General features: G+C 27.1%; 1 protein-coding gene across 3 annotated transcripts; it reads left to right on the plus strand.

Moving 5' to 3' along the window:
• The first annotated feature begins 27 nt into the window (after positions 1–27).
• On the plus strand, positions 28–4,903 carry LOC132952547 (fidgetin-like protein 1). Of its 3 annotated transcripts, XM_061024871.1 has the most exons (14): positions 28–258; positions 418–669; positions 822–949; positions 1,363–1,575; positions 1,690–1,777; positions 1,868–1,976; positions 2,053–2,183; positions 2,493–2,655; positions 2,721–2,829; positions 2,902–3,019; positions 3,085–3,199; positions 4,163–4,291; positions 4,351–4,542; positions 4,602–4,903. In XM_061024871.1, exons 2-14 carry the CDS (start codon positions 524–526, stop codon positions 4,746–4,748), a joined length of 1,788 nt encoding a protein of 595 aa, XP_060880854.1. In that variant the 5' UTR covers positions 28–258; positions 418–523; the 3' UTR covers positions 4,749–4,903. The 3 variants fall into 3 exon arrangements, with proteins under 3 accessions (XP_060880854.1, XP_060880856.1, XP_060880855.1); XM_061024872.1 differs by lacking the exon at positions 28–258 and having other exon boundaries at positions 512–669; positions 827–949; XM_061024873.1 differs by lacking the exon at positions 1,363–1,575 and having other exon boundaries at positions 29–669.
• The last annotated feature ends 13,295 nt before the right edge of the window (positions 4,904–18,198 follow it).

The following is an 18,198-nucleotide window of genomic DNA, read 5'->3' on the forward strand; positions in this document are numbered from 1 at the left end:
GGATCAGCGGCAGATCATTAGTGATAATAGATAATATAATAAGAATAGTAATAATAATATGAATTTCCCGCCAATATGCTGTTGGTGTATTGAAATTAATTATAATAATTATGAGAATGTTATACAGGTACTATAACTACAATTCTACTAGAATAACATTTTTACGTTTTCAACTTTTCAATTCTTAGTACTTACTTTACATACTACATTACGTGCACCAAATATCTGTACCCGATAGCCGTGATAGTATGCCGTATGGTATGATATTAAATATTAATATTATTTTATGTAAAATTGCAAACTGGTGATTATGGTTTACAAACCGCGGAGATGATGGGGCATGATAACAATTAACAATTAAAAAATAAACGAATTATTTTGAATACCTGATAGTCCCCGATTTTTATTTTTTATTAGAATTAAAATTGCCATTTGCTGGACGTGGCATTAACTCTTTAAATTTTTCCACTTCCTGGCCTGTAAATTGTAATACATATTTTCTTGCGAAGTCTTGAGAAACGTCATGTCCGACGACGTAAACGAGATCGAAGACAAATTTAGAGATGTTTATTTACTCAGTAAGTTCGACGAAGATCTAAACGACGATTTGAAAACGGCCAAGTCAAAAAGAAAGTGCTTGTACCAGGCATATGCCTTGGCTAACTCTTTGTAAGTGCTAACTGTTCATACCTATTTAGTATTTAGGTACATAAGTTAGGTATACTTGATTTTTATGTCGATAAAAATTCAGTTCAATGTTCAAACTTATGATATACATATTTTTTAATTTTATATTGGTAAATATATTTTTATTTTTTAAGGAAAGATACTGATTGGATATGGAATCACATGAGGTCTGAATTAAAATCTTACTCAAATCTTATTGACAATAAAAAGGGAGTAAATAATTTTATATCAGCTATTGATGAATTAACTTTAGGAACTAACAGTATGTACTTATATAAACTATAAATATTATGTAGCTACTTTATATTTGTTAGTTTTAGTTTTTTTTTTTTTTTATCAACAATTTTAAATAATTTGCCTAACTTAACATTTAAAATGTGGTATCAGTGGCGCCGAACTTATAACACAAGAGGGGTGACCACTCAATCTTTTTTTTGGTGGGTTTAGGTCTGTGGTTACCCACCTAGCTCTATAAAATAAGTATTTATGGTGAACATAAAAATAAAAAGTATGTAGCCACGTATTGCAAAAGGTGATACGTCTTAAGAAATCATTTTTGCCCCCCTCGCCCCAATTTAATTTATTTTGACGCCACTGTGTAGTACAATATATCATGATAACACAAGTGAAGTTGTTTCAAACTGTTTAAATATTTTTTTATCAATTTATAAATAGATGTAAAAAACTGGAAGATGAAGACCAAGTTTGATGTTACAAAACCTGTTAATGACTTTAAAAAATCTATTAAATGTATAGATCTTCATACCTGTAAGAGTGAACCAGGCAAAGAATTTTACTTGAGTTTTCCAAAAAAAAACTATGTTTTTCAAAATGCAAATATTTCCAATAGACAAATTATTCATACAAATTCATTTAGAAATGAATCACGTAATAATTCCACATTACATTATATTTTTTAGTTAAATTAATTATTTTAATATTAGTAATTGCGTTATTAACTATGAGATTATCTAGTAATTATTAAATGTAATATTTTTACAGCTACTCAGATATTTCAGATTGATAATCACAAAACATGTATTAAAACACCACCTACTACATTTCAGCCTGTTAATAATAGAAAAAGAAGGTATTTTTATGATATTAATATACATTTATATATAGAGCTATAGTGTTTGTTTTGACATTTTATTGCAACATATTATGTTTATAATTTTAGTAATTATGATGAAGATTCACCTACACAGCCTATCTTAAAAAATAAACGTGAAGAACCTTATATTAACCAATCTCAATTGAATGGCTTTCATACTGCAAAAACAGAATTGGCAAGTTAATTCATGAGAATTATTATTTAAGTGCATATATATAAAAGTTAAATTTGAATAATTTTTTTAATTCTAGCATATTCAAGTTAAAAAACAAAACAATGTTAATTCTAGTACTTCAGAAACATTTATTAAAAAGTCACTGGGTGTAAATAAATCCCGTAGTGTAATTAGCAAATTTGTCAATCCATCAACTGATAATCAAAAGTGAATTACCAATATTTAATATTTATATTTACTTTTAAGTTTTAACAAAATATATTACAGCATATATCACTTCTGTAGTAGTATTTTGTAAAGTTATATATTTTCAGTGGAATGCCCAGGAAGGTAAGTGTTATATCCTCCCCTATTGTCCCATAAATCTCTTTATTTGTGTCTTTAGTAATAGCACCACATTTTATGTAAATCTATTATTAGTTATGTAATACTGCCACCACCACAAAGGGGGTCCTCACTCCATTAAACATTTCTGGGTATATCACTGTATATTTTTTTTTTCTTTTGTCACCACAGAAAAGATGAAGTAAGAAATGAACCAACTATTGATGAAAATCCATATTTAAAAAATATTGATCCTAAGATGGTTGAAATGATTAGAAATGAAATAATTGAATGTAAAAATCTAATCACATGGGATGACATATCTGGACTACAATTTGCTAAAAATACTATACAAGTATACCACGTGTCATATTATTTATTTAAGTTAATTTTGTTTAATTATAAATTTTGGTTTATAAGGAGTCAGTCATTTGGCCTCTTTTGAGACCAGATATATTCAAGGGAATTCGAAGACCACCTAAAGGCATATTACTTTTTGGACCACCTGGTACTGGAAAAACTTTGATTGGTAATGTTAATATTATATAGTATTTATTATTTACTAAAATATTTTTAAAAAATTGTGATGTGTATGATTTAGGCAAATGTATTGCTTCTCAGTCAAACTCAACATTTTTTAGTATAAGCGCATCAACTATTACATCTAAATGGATTGGAGAAGGGGAAAAGTCTGTAAGAGCTCTATTTGCAGTAGCAAGGTATTTTTTTATTTTTAATTGATGTTAGAAATAAAAAAATAAAAAACTTATTTTTATATGAATAGATGTCATCAGCCTGCAGTCATTTTTATTGATGAAATTGATTCATTGTTATGTCAAAGAAGTGAACAAGAACATGAAAGTTCTAGAAAAATTAAAACTGAATTTCTTATTCAACTAGTATGTACAATTTACATCTATTTATTTATTTTAGTACTTTTTATTACCTAAATTAAAATTTTTAATTAGTGATGGATAAAAAGAAATATATTTAACCCGACCATAAATTTATAAAAGTTAAAAGGTTAATAGTATGAATAGTTTTAAAATTTCAATGTTCACTATCGATCAAATAAAAAATTATAAATTTGTTTATCCGTGTCTAAAATAAGTCTGGGTTTTATATTGACGTTTTCGCGTATGTACGATGACACAACATACAGAAACAACCATTTTCATTATTTTATTTACAAGCAATGTCCACATTAATAGATGCTAATAACACATTTGTATATATATTGTTAATACTTGAGTGTCGGTGCCGATTTGTCCATATTTCCGAAATACTATAAAATTTGAAAATTATAATTTATATTTTAGTTACTATCTTAATTATAATACTTGTTCACTAATCTACAGCTCAATACCAATTTGGGAGGGGGGGGGGGGGTATGGCGTATTATATCACAAGAAAAACTAAAGAATAGTTGGATTTTGTTAAAAAAAATTTTATTTAAAAGGAAAACATTTTTCTGATTGGATTAAAGGCCAAATTTTGTTTTTCCTTTAAATACTGGTAAAAAAAATACGTTTGAAAAAGAACAAATATTCAAATGCATATTTTAGCTTCTATAATTATAATTAATTGTTATAATTAATTTTGAAAATCGGGCTTTGATCTGACCTGCTATAACTTCTCTTCTTTTAAATAAAAAAAAAAATTAACCAAATCCGACTATTTTACAGGCGTGAGAGTTTTTCCCGTAAGACATGTTTTTGTACTAAAAACGCATCGGCTCCGACGCCCATAACATCATTTTACTCTATTGTATAATAAAATTATGTGTGAGTTGGTACATCATTTCATTTTTTCCTCACGCTACATATTAAAACTTTTAAACTTTAACGTTTAAAATACTATAGGATGGAGCTGGTACAAATGATGATGATAGAATATTAATAATTGGTGCTACAAATAGACCCCAAGAATTAGATGAAGCTGCCAGAAGAAGACTTGTAAAAAAACTTTACATTAAATTACCTGACCCACAAGTAATTTATATAAATATTGATAAAAAATAATACTTGAATTATGCTTAATTTTATCATAGGCCAGAAAAGACATAATTAAAAAGTTAGTGGATTCAGAAAACCATGTTCTATCTGATGATGACTTAGACAAAATTGCCTCTCTCAGCAGTGGTTATTCTGGAGCAGATATGAAAAGTCTGTGCCAAGAAGCTTCTCTTGGACCTATCCGATCAATGAGTTTTGATATGATTAATAACATAGAAGCTGATCAAGTAAATTTATCTCAATGAAATTTTAAAACTAATATTTATGTATATTAAATATTTTATAGGTACGTCCAATTAATTTACAAGATTTTCTATCTGCATTAAAGATTGTCATGCCCAGTGTATCTTCTGAAGATTTAAATCATTATGTGACATGGAATGACAAATTTGGGTGTAGTGATACTGGGTGTAGTACCCAGTCAGATAGTTAAATATAGCCAAATTAGTTAACATTTATCAACTATTTCAATAAACAATAAATATTTTTTTTAAATATGATATTTTCAAACTTATTGTGTTTTTTACTAATATTTTTTATGATTAATGCCACAAAAGTAAAAATAAAAATAAATAGCTTATAAAGGTGCATTTTTTTTTTTGTGTTTTTACAATAAAACCACTCAGTAAACCATATTTTTGGAACATGTTTTTAAGTAACCTTCATTCTAATCTAGTACATTCAGTTAAGAGTTTCTTTAACCTAAAAGTTAGGTTCGACACTACACTCAGCACTACCGACTAAGATAAATGTTATCTTAGTCTGTGCATAGTAAATACACTTACTATAAAAAATTGAATATACACTGTGCTTGTTTAAATAAATTTCAAATTATGTAGTTATTTTTTTTTTATCTACCTACTTATACTACTTTTTATTAATTTAAATTTCTTTTAATTTTTACATTGATTTATAAATAATTACAAAATTGTATTGCTAATAAAACCCAACTAATGTATCAATATAAAATATGTATAATTATTTAAATAGTAAATTAAAATTAGTTAAGTTTTTACAATTTGTTAAATTTCTGGGGAAATCCTCCGGCTTCCAACCAAAATGTGTAAAACCTTTTATTTAATTCATTCTTCAGTTCAGCTGGTGGTGTAATTAAATGGTACTTACCGTTTGTTGTTTGGATTAAGTCTTTTTTAATTGTTTTTTTAATAAAGCCCGCATCGTGAATTTTTCCAGTAATTGAGTTTTTTTTATTACATAGTTTACCTAAATGATTATATAAATAGGTAATATTAAAATATGAATTATGTTAATCTATTAGCTTAGTGTAAATTTATTCATTTATATATAATGATCTAGTTTTATACTAAAAAATATATTATCTAACAATATTTAATTGAAAATAATATTATAATTTATAATATTTATTTAGGTAGGTACTTATTGTTTATTCAGTTTAAATAAAATTAATTTAACATAGATTAAAATATTATATCAATTTTAATTTTTTAACCTTCATAGCATAGAGTACATACTCTAGTATTAGGTACTCAATGCTTTATAGTTACATAATTGTGGCAAAGGATTAATTATTTTAAATCTATTTAAATATTAATTTTTCATTCTATGATGATAAGATAAGTGGATGAACTTACTATAATATCCTAATTTGTATTAACAATGGCAGGTACATAACTAACTACATAATTATATAAGAAACAGTTGTATATTAAGCCGAATCAATAACAACTAGGTACCTATAGGTACACTATAGGCTGTAGATAGTAAGTACCTACAATTATAAAACTATGATACTCCTAAAAACAAATATTTCTGTCGGAATATAAATACCTATAATATAATATGGAATCGCGGACATTTTCCCCCGACTGTTTTCGGTAAAGTAGGACATTTTCCCACCCGATATATTTTTGATGCGGAAATTTTCCCCCCATTTTTTTAAATTTTACTATTTAATAATATAATATTATTTAATATAAAATTAATTTTTTGCCTACTGTCTAATATTTTCATAAATATAATAAATTATATATGTATATTTTTGATCAACTAAACTACTTGAAACAAATTCACAATCAATTTTTAAATTTTTAAATATCCAAAATGGTACAGTTTTAACAACAAAAAAATTAAACAAATAATGACAAAGACTAAAAAATATAAGTTAAGAAATAATAAAAGAATCAGAAATCAAATGTTTTTTACAAAATGCATCATTTTTATGTCTGACTTTTTAGCCAATTTTATCAATTATTAATTATATTTTATTTAATACTTATTTTTTTTAAATTTTTATTGTTTCTAGTAGTTCAGTTGAACAAACATATTACATATACATAATCTATTATATTTATGAAAATAAAAACAATTTTATATATTTTATATTTTATTTAAAAAATATAATTTCATATTAAATATTAAATAATATATTAGGTATATTATTAAATTTAATATTATTAGTCTATAATAAACTTTTAAAAAAATGATGGGGGGGGAGGAAATGTCCATTTACCATGATAGAACACTCATTGTACATTTATCATTTATCATTTTAGATTTGCGTAACAACACTAAGGCGGTTTTATAATACACTGTTCTTTCCTCCAAACACATCCCAATTCCTATTACCCGATTATATGACGCATTCACGGATTCATGCTTCCCGTCATGACGTAACTGATGACACTATGAGAGTTTGTACTTCACCGCTATCTAGATTCTAGGGACTCCGATCCCTCATATTCTTTCTATGACTATAATATAATATTATATTAGTCACTTATATACTTATATCCCCATAAACGCACAGTGCACACTAAGCAAGGGATTACTTCATCAATTTATAGCAGTTAGGTACTCATCTAAAGTCTAAACTAATAACAACATGTATTTTAGATTCTGAGCGGAGCGATGAATGTATTGATTGTAGAATTATGTGTTTTTATTTTAGGTTCTGAGCGAAGCGATGAATGTATTGATTTTACAATGATGTGTGTGTTTTTTTTTAGTTTTTATTTATTTATTTTTTTTGTTTTTGTGTCCGTCATTACCTTTTATGACAGTAAAAGTGCTTGGATTTTCTTCAACAATAACTTTTCTGATAGGAAAGTGAATCTAGTTGGTACTTTGGGGGGTCAAAAGTAAAAATTTCCAAGTAGTTTTCAAAAGCGACATGAAAAACAAAAGAAAAATTAAGAAAAAACGGAAATTTTTACGCAAAATCTGTTTTTGAGAAAATTGATTTTGGTTTTTGGTGCAACTCTCAAACAAATGACCGTAGGTACATGAAATTTTGACTGAATGTTTATATTGGCATTTTCTATACACCAAAACATTTTCCAAATATTTTGACTTATTTTGAGCTGTTTACGGACATTTTAAGTTCCCATTTTTTTTAGTTTTTTTTTCTATAAATATCAATAAAATTTTATTTGTTGGTCAAAAAAGCTTGAAAATTGAATAGAAGATTCCTAGTATATTGGTTCAAAGGCAGATAAAAAAATCAAAAATCCATAGTCACAATTTTTTTTTATAATTATTTAAAGTTCAAATATTGACAAAATACGTAAAAATTAAGAAAATTTGCAAATTATTTTGAGTTAGAAATGCATGAAAAATTTTCTTTTTAAATCTAAGATTTGAAAATGTAATACAACTTTCCTCATAAGTATGTCTACCTTTATCAAAAAATTGTCTACAAGAAAGTCAAATTAAATTTTTATGAAAGTTTGAAATTCATATTATTACAACATTTGGTATTCACTCGATTTCTCATGTAACGATTTTCTTATTTTATTGTAATTAAAAAACTATAGATACTTAAAAATGTCACTGAATGTTTATATTAGCAATTTCTATACACAATAACATTTTGAAAATAATTTGATTCTTTTTGAGCTGTTATAATATGCTGTCATAAGCTGTTGATATAAATATCAATAAAACTTAATTGTTGGATAAAAATGCGTGAAAATTTAATATAAGGCTCCTGATATATCGTTCTAATAGCAATTGAAAAATATTAAAAATACATAGGCACAATTTTTTTTTATAAGCATTTAAAGTTCAAATGTTGACAAAATTTTCAAATTTATAATTTAATAACTATTTTGTAGTTAAAAATTTATAAAATGTTCAACTTTTATAGCTAAGGATTATACAATAATATCATAGGCTGACTGACCGTTTTCGCTCAGAATCGTTTTTATTATACAATGATGTTATATTATCATTGAATTCAAATTTAACACCATCCATTACAGTGACCCACTTGTAACCTACTGTACAGCAGAGCGACATCCACTTAACCACCTTTTTTAAGTATGTATTTATAGCATTAGCAGTATAGGTCATAGGCGCAACTAGGGTTAAAATTCTGGGGGGGGGGGGGGCTAACATAACTATTTATTAAAAATAACCTGTAGGAGGCTTACATCTAAATCAATAAGGGATATTTTTAGGGGGCTAAGCCCCCTAGTTTCTATTTGGTATTTTCGGGAAGTTAAAATTAAAAATTCACAGTAGTTTTCAAAAGCATCAGAAAAAGGAAAATTATATGTCTTTCTTTTGGTATGTATATATAGGTGCATTTACATTTTACGTCATAGATCTGATAAATTCTTGGAGAGAAGACTAATACATTTTTTAGAGGAGCTTGGCAGACTTAGTTTTCTTACTATAAATATTGATAAAAAATATTACCTATAATGAACAAAAAATCTTGAAAATGTAATTCAAGGTTTTTTATAAATTGTCTTGCAGCATTCTATAATTAATATAGAATATACATTGGCACAATTATTTTCTTTTATATAGATGTTGGAAATTCTAATTTTGACAACATTTGATATTCAATAGAAAAAAAGAAAAATGAAAGGGTTTTTCTTTAAAGGCTTTTACTATTATGTTGTAATTTAAATATTAATCGTAGACTTGAAACTTTTTGTCATTACGAGTATTATTATTTTCTATACTTACGACTAAGTACAGTGCCGCAACTACACATTACAGGGCTGATGTGCAAATCTTAATTTTGAGCCTACATTTTTTTTTCAACAAAATATGTTAGCTGGCGCTTATGTTATGGAGGTAGTCTAGTAAATATTTAATTTTACTGTCTTAAAATGTTTTATAGACGTCTTACTAATAGTTTTTCACATTATTAGGTATACAGAAAAGTGCAGCTATGCAAAAAAATGGCATATTACGTTGTTACAGAATGTCAAAATACCTGTAGTCTGTAGACTGTAGTTTTACTTGAACAGACTTTTTTATCAAATTTTTAGTAAAATAATTTTAAAAGTTGCATAATTTTAGTAATTTTATGGATAAAGCACCTGCACAATATTTGTCAGCAAGAGATATAGACAAAATAATTATGTTGTAGGTACCTAAAATTTGGATTCAGCTACAAAATATAAATTAATTATTATATTAATATAAATATTTAATCAAAAAACAAAAATTAAATTATTTAATTGTGTAATTGTTTTAAAAATTGCATTATAGTATAACTTCAACACATTTTTAAATAGGTAATCTAACAAAATTGTTTTTTTTTTCACTTTTGCGTTTTGGGGGCCTATATTGGATTGGGGGCCCGGGGGCCGATGTGCAATGCACACCTTGCACACCTGGCAGTTGCGGCACTGACTAAGTACACGATTGTGTACCTACGAATAGGAAGACAATGAAATTATCAATACAATTAGACATACATTTTAAGCCATAACCATTATTATCTATTTCACATCGTTCTACGGTACCTATCGAATTAACACGAATAAGTAGGTAATAAAAATACCTATACCTAATAAAAATGCACAATTATATATGATATTATAATTTATATTTTAATAATTAAATATATTATATGGGATATTTTTGGCAAATATTAGTTCAAAATATCTACCGTTCTACAAAATTATACAAAATAAATAACTAACATATAGTAGATATAAAATAAATATAGGAAAAAAATCCACGGAAAAAAAAGTCAAATAAAAATTAATAAATATATAAAAAATATAATTAAAGTATTAAATTATTATTTTAGATTCTGAGCGAAGCGATGAATGTATTGATTCTACAATGATGTGTGTTTTTTTTTTATTTTTTTAATTTTTTAATTTTTTTATTTTTTTTTTATTTTTGTGTCTGTCATCACCTTTTAGGACAGTAAAAGTGCTTGGATTTTCTTCAATAGTAACTTTTCTGATAGGAAAGTGAATCTAGTTGGTACTTTGGGGGGTCAAAAGTAAAAATTTCCAAGTAGTTTTCAAAAGCGACATGAAAAACAAAAGAAAAATTAAGAAAAAACGGAAATTTTTACGCAAAATCTGTTTTTGAGAAAATTGATTTTGGTTTTTGGTGCAACTCTCAAACAAATGACCGTAGGTACATGAAATTTTGACTGAATGTTTATATTAGCATTTTCTATGCACCATAAAATTTACAAAATATTTTGACTCTTTTTGAGCTGTTTACGGCCATTGTCAGTTTTCAATTTTTTTAGTTTTTTTTTCTATAAATATCAATAAAATTTTATCTGTTGAGTAAAAAAGCTTGAAAATTTAATAGAAGGCTCCCAGGTTATTGTTTCAAAGGCAGATGAAAAAAATTAAAAATCCTTAGTCACAGTTTTTAATTATAAGCATTTAAAGTTCAAATTTTGACAAAATACGGAAAAATCACGAAAAATAGCAAATTATTTTGATGAGAATTCATAAAAATTTTTTTTTTAAATCTAACATTTGAAAATGTAATATAAGATTACTCATAAGTTTGTCTACCTTTATCAAAAAAAAAATGTCTAGAAGAAACTTAAATTAAATTTTTATGAGCGTCTGAAATTTATATCTTTACAACATTTGATATTTACTCGATTTCTCATGTAACAATTTTCTTATTTTATTGTAATTAAAAAACGAATGACTGTAGATACTTGAAAATTTCACTGAATGTTTATATTAGCATTTTCTATACACCATAAAATGTTGAAAATATTTTGACTCTTTTTGAGCTGATACGGACATTGTCAGTTTTCAATTTTTATAGTTTTTTTTCTATAAATATCAATAAATTTTTATTTGTTGGGTAAAAAAGCGTGAAAATTTAATATAATGCTCCTGATATATCGTTCTAATAGCAGTTGAAAAATATTAAAAATACATAGGCACAATTTTTTTTTATAAGCATTTAAAGTTCAAATTTTGACAACATTTATCAAATTTATAATTTATTAATTATTTTGTAGTTAAAAATTTATAAATTTTTAACTTTTATGGCTAAGGATTGAAAATTTAAAACAAGGCTCCACGTAAATAGGTTATACAGTAAAACTCGCTTAAGACGCTCTCGCTTAAGACGCTTTCCCGCATAAGACGCTGTTTTTAGTCGGTCCCTAGACATTTCCTATACTAGTCAATTTAAAAATCACCTGTTAAGACGCTCAGTTTTTCTCTGTCTAATCGGGTTGAACGCTCTTTTTTTCAGCAGATTACGATAAATTTTAGTAGTTTTGTGAAAATAAAAATAGAATTTTTAGTATTACACGTGTTCTTATCGTTTTATTTTATCGCTATACCTATTTGAAATAATAACCTATGAAAAAATCGCTGATACGAACTTAGTGGACAATGAGAAAGAAGACGACGATCAAAAAGAAGAAGATCAAGACTTTCCAGTATCTACTCCTACAATAAATACTGGTTTGCAACATTTATCGGAAATTCGGCAAGTATTATCCTGTGTTGAAAATTCCGAAGAAATGTTAGGTTGTCTTAATAAAATTGAAAACTTTCTTGCTGAAACGCATTGTCAGAACCTTAAACAATCAAAAATAGATAATTTTTTTAATAAACAATAATAAAATATGTATGTAATAATAATATTTTTTTAAATTAAATTCAGTAGCACAAAAATATAAGTATGTATGTATATTGTAATTATAATTAATTTATAAGTGTATTTCTCATTAAATTATGTTTAATAATAAAAAAATTAACTCGATATTTCAACCACATCATTTTGTTTCATTCCCGCATAAGACGCTTTCCCGCTTAAGACGTTCTAGAGAGATGGTCCCTTAAAGAGCGTCTTAAGCGAGTTTTACTGTATATAAATTACTTTATTCACAATAATATCATCAAATATACTTGGTAAAATCATAGGCTGACTGACCGTTTTCGCTCAGAATCGTTTTTCTTATACAGTGAAACTTCCATATAACGAACTTCCATTTAACGAAATTTTCTGTTTAACGAAATATTTTTAAGAACTATGACCTTCATTGTTAATTACACGTAAATTTATCTCCAAATAACGAATCTGATGTTTCTATATAACGAAATAATTATTCGATAAAAACCAGTTTTTGTAAATGTTGTCACTATCAAATTGATAGTTTATGTCTTTTTTTCAAAGCTGGATTTACAAATGAAAATATTGAAACCGATATTGAAATACCAGATATACAACGAGAATGGGAGTTAGTTCACTGCGATGGCGTTACTTTACAAGATTATTTGAAAATTGATGAAGATATCGCCGTATATGAATCACCTACTGAAGAAAGTATTGTAGAAGAGGTTAAAAAAAAGAAAATACTGATGAATTTGACGAAGACGACGAAGAGGAACATGCAGTAGAACAATCCAAACTCACAGAAGAAGGCATATTAAACGATTTATGGGTGGTAAGAAATGGTTTAGACAAGAAGCAAATGTTCCCGATGAAATTTTTTTAAAACTAGACGATATAGAAACTTTTTACGAAAGAAGGACAATTTTCAAAAATATTAGCAAACAAAACTTACTGATTATTTCTTTTAAATTATATTTAAGGTTAAAAATTAAATTAAACTGTAATATGATGTTTGATGTTGTTTTTACATACATACAATATACATAATAAAAAAATAATAAAAAAAAAAGTTGAAAAAAATACGTAATTCTATTTAACGAATTCCTCTATATAACGAATTTTTTTTGCTGCTTATTCGACTTTGTTATATGGAAGTTTCACTGTACAATGATATTATATCATTGAATTCAAATTTAACACCATCCATTACAGTGACCCACTTGTAACCTACCGTACAGCAGAGCGACATCCACTTATCCACCTTTTTAATTTTGAACATAGTTGGTCATAAAATTAAAGTTTAGGAAAAATAATCCAATTTATTTATTTAAAAATGTTAGTTGTTGTTGTCAATTATATTATTAATTGTATAATAATAGCAATAGTATTCTATAGAAATTATGTATTTTTTATTTTTTATTTTTTGTGTGTTTTCAACTTCAGTTTCTTGTTCGATGGGAAAGTAAATTTAGCAAGTGAATTAAGGATGTCAACATTTAAAATTCCTAATAGTTTTCAAAAGCAAGGGGAAAAACCAAAAAAGGAAAAAATAAGGTTTTCAACAAAATCATTTTCAGTTTCAAATTTTTAAAAAATATATTAATAATTTTCCAAATATTTTAATAAACAAATAATAATAATTCATCTAAACCGGCTACCGTATTAATAAAAACAATATAATAATATACTATTCAATATCTTAGGCTGATAAACCGTCTTTCTGGTTAATTAATAAGTCAGTAACTATATAATATAACTTAATATATATAATTATAATTATATAATATGTAGTTCATACCGCAACATGTACATTTAAAAAGAATCACCTTGTACAAAGTATGGTAATCGGAAAAAAAATCCACGGAAATAAAATCCAAAATCCCCAAAGCAAATACTTGTATATAATTGCCATCATAAAATACTCATATAACTCGCTTTAAAATTAAATATATTATAATACTAAGCCTATGATATTGCCTAGATATAATAATCTTAACTTTAAATTTTATAAGAAGTCAATTCACTCCAGTGGTGTATATAGAAATAATTTTTGGCGTGGGCTATATTTTATGTTTTACTATTAAATCATATTTTAATATTACAGTAATATCTAAACAAATTTGATACTTATATATTCGTCGAAATTGTCTCCCACTAAATATGGCGGAATATTGCTCAATTGCGGTGTTATTACTTTTTTTCGTCTAGATAGTGTTATTACTTATTAGTTATTACTTTTAATTATAAAATTGATAATAGTAGTATATTACTTTAGTTTTTTTTTTTTTTGATCATTAAGCTCGAAAACTGTGGCCATTAGCTGTTTGTTTGTTTACTTGTAGGGGAGGATACTGTTGGTTGGTAAACACGTGTGTGTAGTTTTTGGCAGATTTTCAAGTGGGCACCCGTACGTATCTGCCATGCCCGGGTGGGGGATGGCGGCACTTGTTCTCCGGACACCGTGACTTGTCCGAAGAAAAATACCACCCATGGCCGAGGAATCTAACTCGGGTCGGCCACTCCGTCCCCCTTACTTTAGTTTATACTTTAGTTAAAAAATCATTTAAGATGTTTATGATATTTAGGATTCATAAACAGGAATACGATTGAGATTCAACTTACTGTACTTTTAATTTTTATTACCAAAGGGTATACCTATTCGCTTATAAATAAATAAATAAATAAATATGTATATAGCAATAGTATATAATATAATATTATGTACCTATTTATCAATATTATAACACTTGTCATTCAAATGTTATATATTTTTATTATTATTGATTATTATTTTTGACAGCTGTGCCCAATCAGTTTCTAGATTCATACATTTATACGTATTTAGATGTAAATCTTTTACTGCCCCAAAAGGCGATGACAAACACACTAAACTTTAATTTTATGACCAACTATATGTAATGTATGTATTGTATTGTATTTTATTATATATCTATTAATTTTTATTTGACTTTTTTTCAGTAGCTTTTTTTTCAGACTTCCGTATAAAATATCATTATATAGAAAACGACATCGTAGGTAATCGGAAAAAAAGTCCCACACTAGGAAAAAATTAGCGAAATACTTATTCTTGTACAGTTATACAGTTGTACAATGTACTTTGTATTTTATAGTGTGTAATGTATAAAATGCTCGTAGTTCGTACACATAATTATTATATTTGTTATCCGCCATAATAACTGTCATAAGTCATAACCCATATCTTTTAAATTTTTATATTCGGTCAGCATAACCTAAGAAAGAGGTGTGATTAAAATATGATATTTTTAATAGCATTATGATAATAATCATATAAGTACCCTATACCGGCTATACCTACTGTTATTTTTATTATTTTAGACTTTAAATTAATTGACTTTTAGTCTAGTGTGGGACCTTTTTTATCGGGACTTTTTTTCCGCGATTCCATTGTCGACTGTTACCGTTCAAAATCGTTTTTCGTAGTAATGAATCACTACATTCTAATTTAACACATGCATTAGTCATTTCAGTGACCTACTCAATGACGTGGAAAGTTCAAAACCTACCAAACATTATCAGTTACTTTCCAAGGATGTAATTTCAGTTTTTCAATAATATAGAGAATAACATTGATTGCAACCCAATTTTAAAAATTTTGGCTGAACGATGTACGGCCGATCAGCTTAGCGTGACGCTTCACGAATGTAGAAATTGGTAGCATAATATGAGTATGAATTACTATCAACCAAAATAATTGTGTTTGAGCTTGATTAAGTAACCTACAGATACCTATGTATATTATATCTATATATTATATTATTCTATGTGGTCATGTGGACATAAATATAGTACCTAGATATATAGGTACACTGTAATCTATCAGTACAAACCCCAGAGCATTTTTTTTTTGAGGGGTGCAGTTATCACCTGTTACCCTATACTTTATGCTTAGATCATATGATCTAAGACTTTATGACATCATTGTTCATAATAATATACAGGGGATGCTTGTCCGCAGTGCTGCCCCTTGGCTACGACACCGGTAGGTATATACTACTCATATTTACTAGGTATTTTATACAATTATAAACGCCATTTGAAAGGACAATTTTTCTGGAATTCATTTAAATTTTTTATAAATGGATAAATATAAAATAAGCAATGGACTAATTTAACTGTATACACGGTAGATTATTATCTATAATCTACCGTGCTTTTATGGGAACCATTAAAAATTATATCGTGGTTTAGGTATGTATACTTACCTTTAATTTTAAATAAACCAGAAGTCTTTCCCTTTATAATAGTCCATGATTTTAAACATATAATGTCTTGCCTTTTTAATAGACATAGTTTGTTTGAAGAATACAATTTATCATTGTTATTGCCAATATTTATCTTAAATCCACAGCAGTCTGGAACATTAGTGCTATTTTTTTTTATAGTATGTTCCTCGAACGAACCTGAATTACAATATAAATATTTAATGTACAACTATATTATTAAAGGTTTAGCCCCCAAAAATATAAAGAGCTTTAGTTGTGTGGGATCACCCCCCCCCCCACTTGCATTGATTTTACAAATGTTAGCCCCCCACCACCAACGGAATTTTCCTTGGTAGTTAAAAATTAAGTAGAGCAAAAAATTAAGTAGATGACAAAAACATTTTGTTGCAAACATATACTAGGTATATATTAGCAATACCTATAACGATTATCTTACCTTACCTACTATCCTTATCTTTTATATATATGTATTTATTATTACTAATATTAATAATATGTACCTTCGGAAGGGTAAATTATATTTCTATGAAACATTGAGTCAATTAATTTGTTATGCAATTCCAAAAATTTCATAATGCTTGAATCCGTACGCCTTTTTAAAAAATTGTAGGGACTTAAATGCTTCATATTCATCAGATGCACAATAATAATATACAGATTTACAAATAAAAACTATTGTCGAACGAGAATGAGCCGCAATATCGGAGTCACGTGCTGTCCGGTGACTAGGCGATATTTTTATTGTATAGTTGCCATAGAGTTCCCTACTAAACTGGTGATCAGGTGATCAGATTAGGGGCAAGAATTTTAAACAAAACATATTAACTGTTATTTTAAAACAAGAGCATAAGCTCGTACGCCTTTTCAAGAAATTGTAGGGAATTAAGGGAATTAAATGCTTCATATTCATCAGATGCAGGATATTATACAGATTTACAAACAAAAACTATTGTCGAACGAGAATGAGCCGCAATATCGGAGTCACTTCTGTCCGGTGACTAGGCGATATTTTTATTGTATAATTGCCATAGAGTTCCCTACTAAACTGGTAATCAGATGATCAGGTTAGAAGCAAGAATTTTAAACAAAACATTTTAGCTGTTATTTTAAAACAAGAGCATTAGCACAATATGGTAGTATAATCAGTACATATCTTATACAGTCAGCAACAAGCTGATTTTTATCCAACGAAATTTGTTAAGTTTATGAACAATGGAACTAATGGAAGGAAATATTATAAAGGCGTCGGTAAGCGGTGACATTGCAGGTTGGCGGGAACAGACTTTATATACGACTTTTTTATACCGTGGTCCCGTACCTATTGGCTATTATGCAATACAAAATCAGCCTAAATAAATTAAATTAACATTTAAGCATTTAAGAATAGGCACGTCTCCCTTGTACCTACAACGCGGCACGCATTAGATATATACACATACATTATGTCTGTGGGTAAACGCAAGCACCAGGAATCGCGGAAAAATGCCCACGGAAAAAAGCTCAGAAATATAAATATGAATACAATATTATGTATACGTCATGATATAATGTGTTATAACTTGTAAACTATAAGTCAAAAAATATCAGTCTTAGGTACATAGATATACTACTATAGGTTATAATTAAAAAACAAAAATCTCAGGTATGTCATACTAAAATGTATAAAAAAATTACACAACTATATAAATAATAAAATAATAAGTTAATACAAAGCAGGTGGTAGTATTATATATTTAGATAACAGATAATATTTTAGTATGTATAATGTATATACCT

The sequence above is a fragment of the Metopolophium dirhodum genome, chromosome 9 (genome assembly GCF_019925205.1).
Source record: "Metopolophium dirhodum isolate CAU chromosome 9, ASM1992520v1, whole genome shotgun sequence".
In the NCBI taxonomy this organism is placed as follows: domain Eukaryota; kingdom Metazoa; phylum Arthropoda; class Insecta; order Hemiptera; family Aphididae; genus Metopolophium; species Metopolophium dirhodum.

What these genes read in the sequence shown, in the direction of transcription:
- LOC132952547 (XM_061024871.1), top strand. Translation starts at nt 524, where the DNA reads ATGTCCGACGACGTAAACGAGATCGAAGACAAATTTAGAGATGTTTAT. An exon ending in TTCATTTAGAAATGAATCAC is followed by an intron (nt 1,576 to 1,689) that starts GTAATAATTCCA and finishes ATATTTTTACAG; the next exon opens with CTACTCAGATATTTCAGATT. An exon ending in GTTAATAATAGAAAAAGAAG is followed by an intron (nt 1,778 to 1,867) that starts GTATTTTTATGA and finishes TTATAATTTTAG; the next exon opens with TAATTATGATGAAGATTCAC.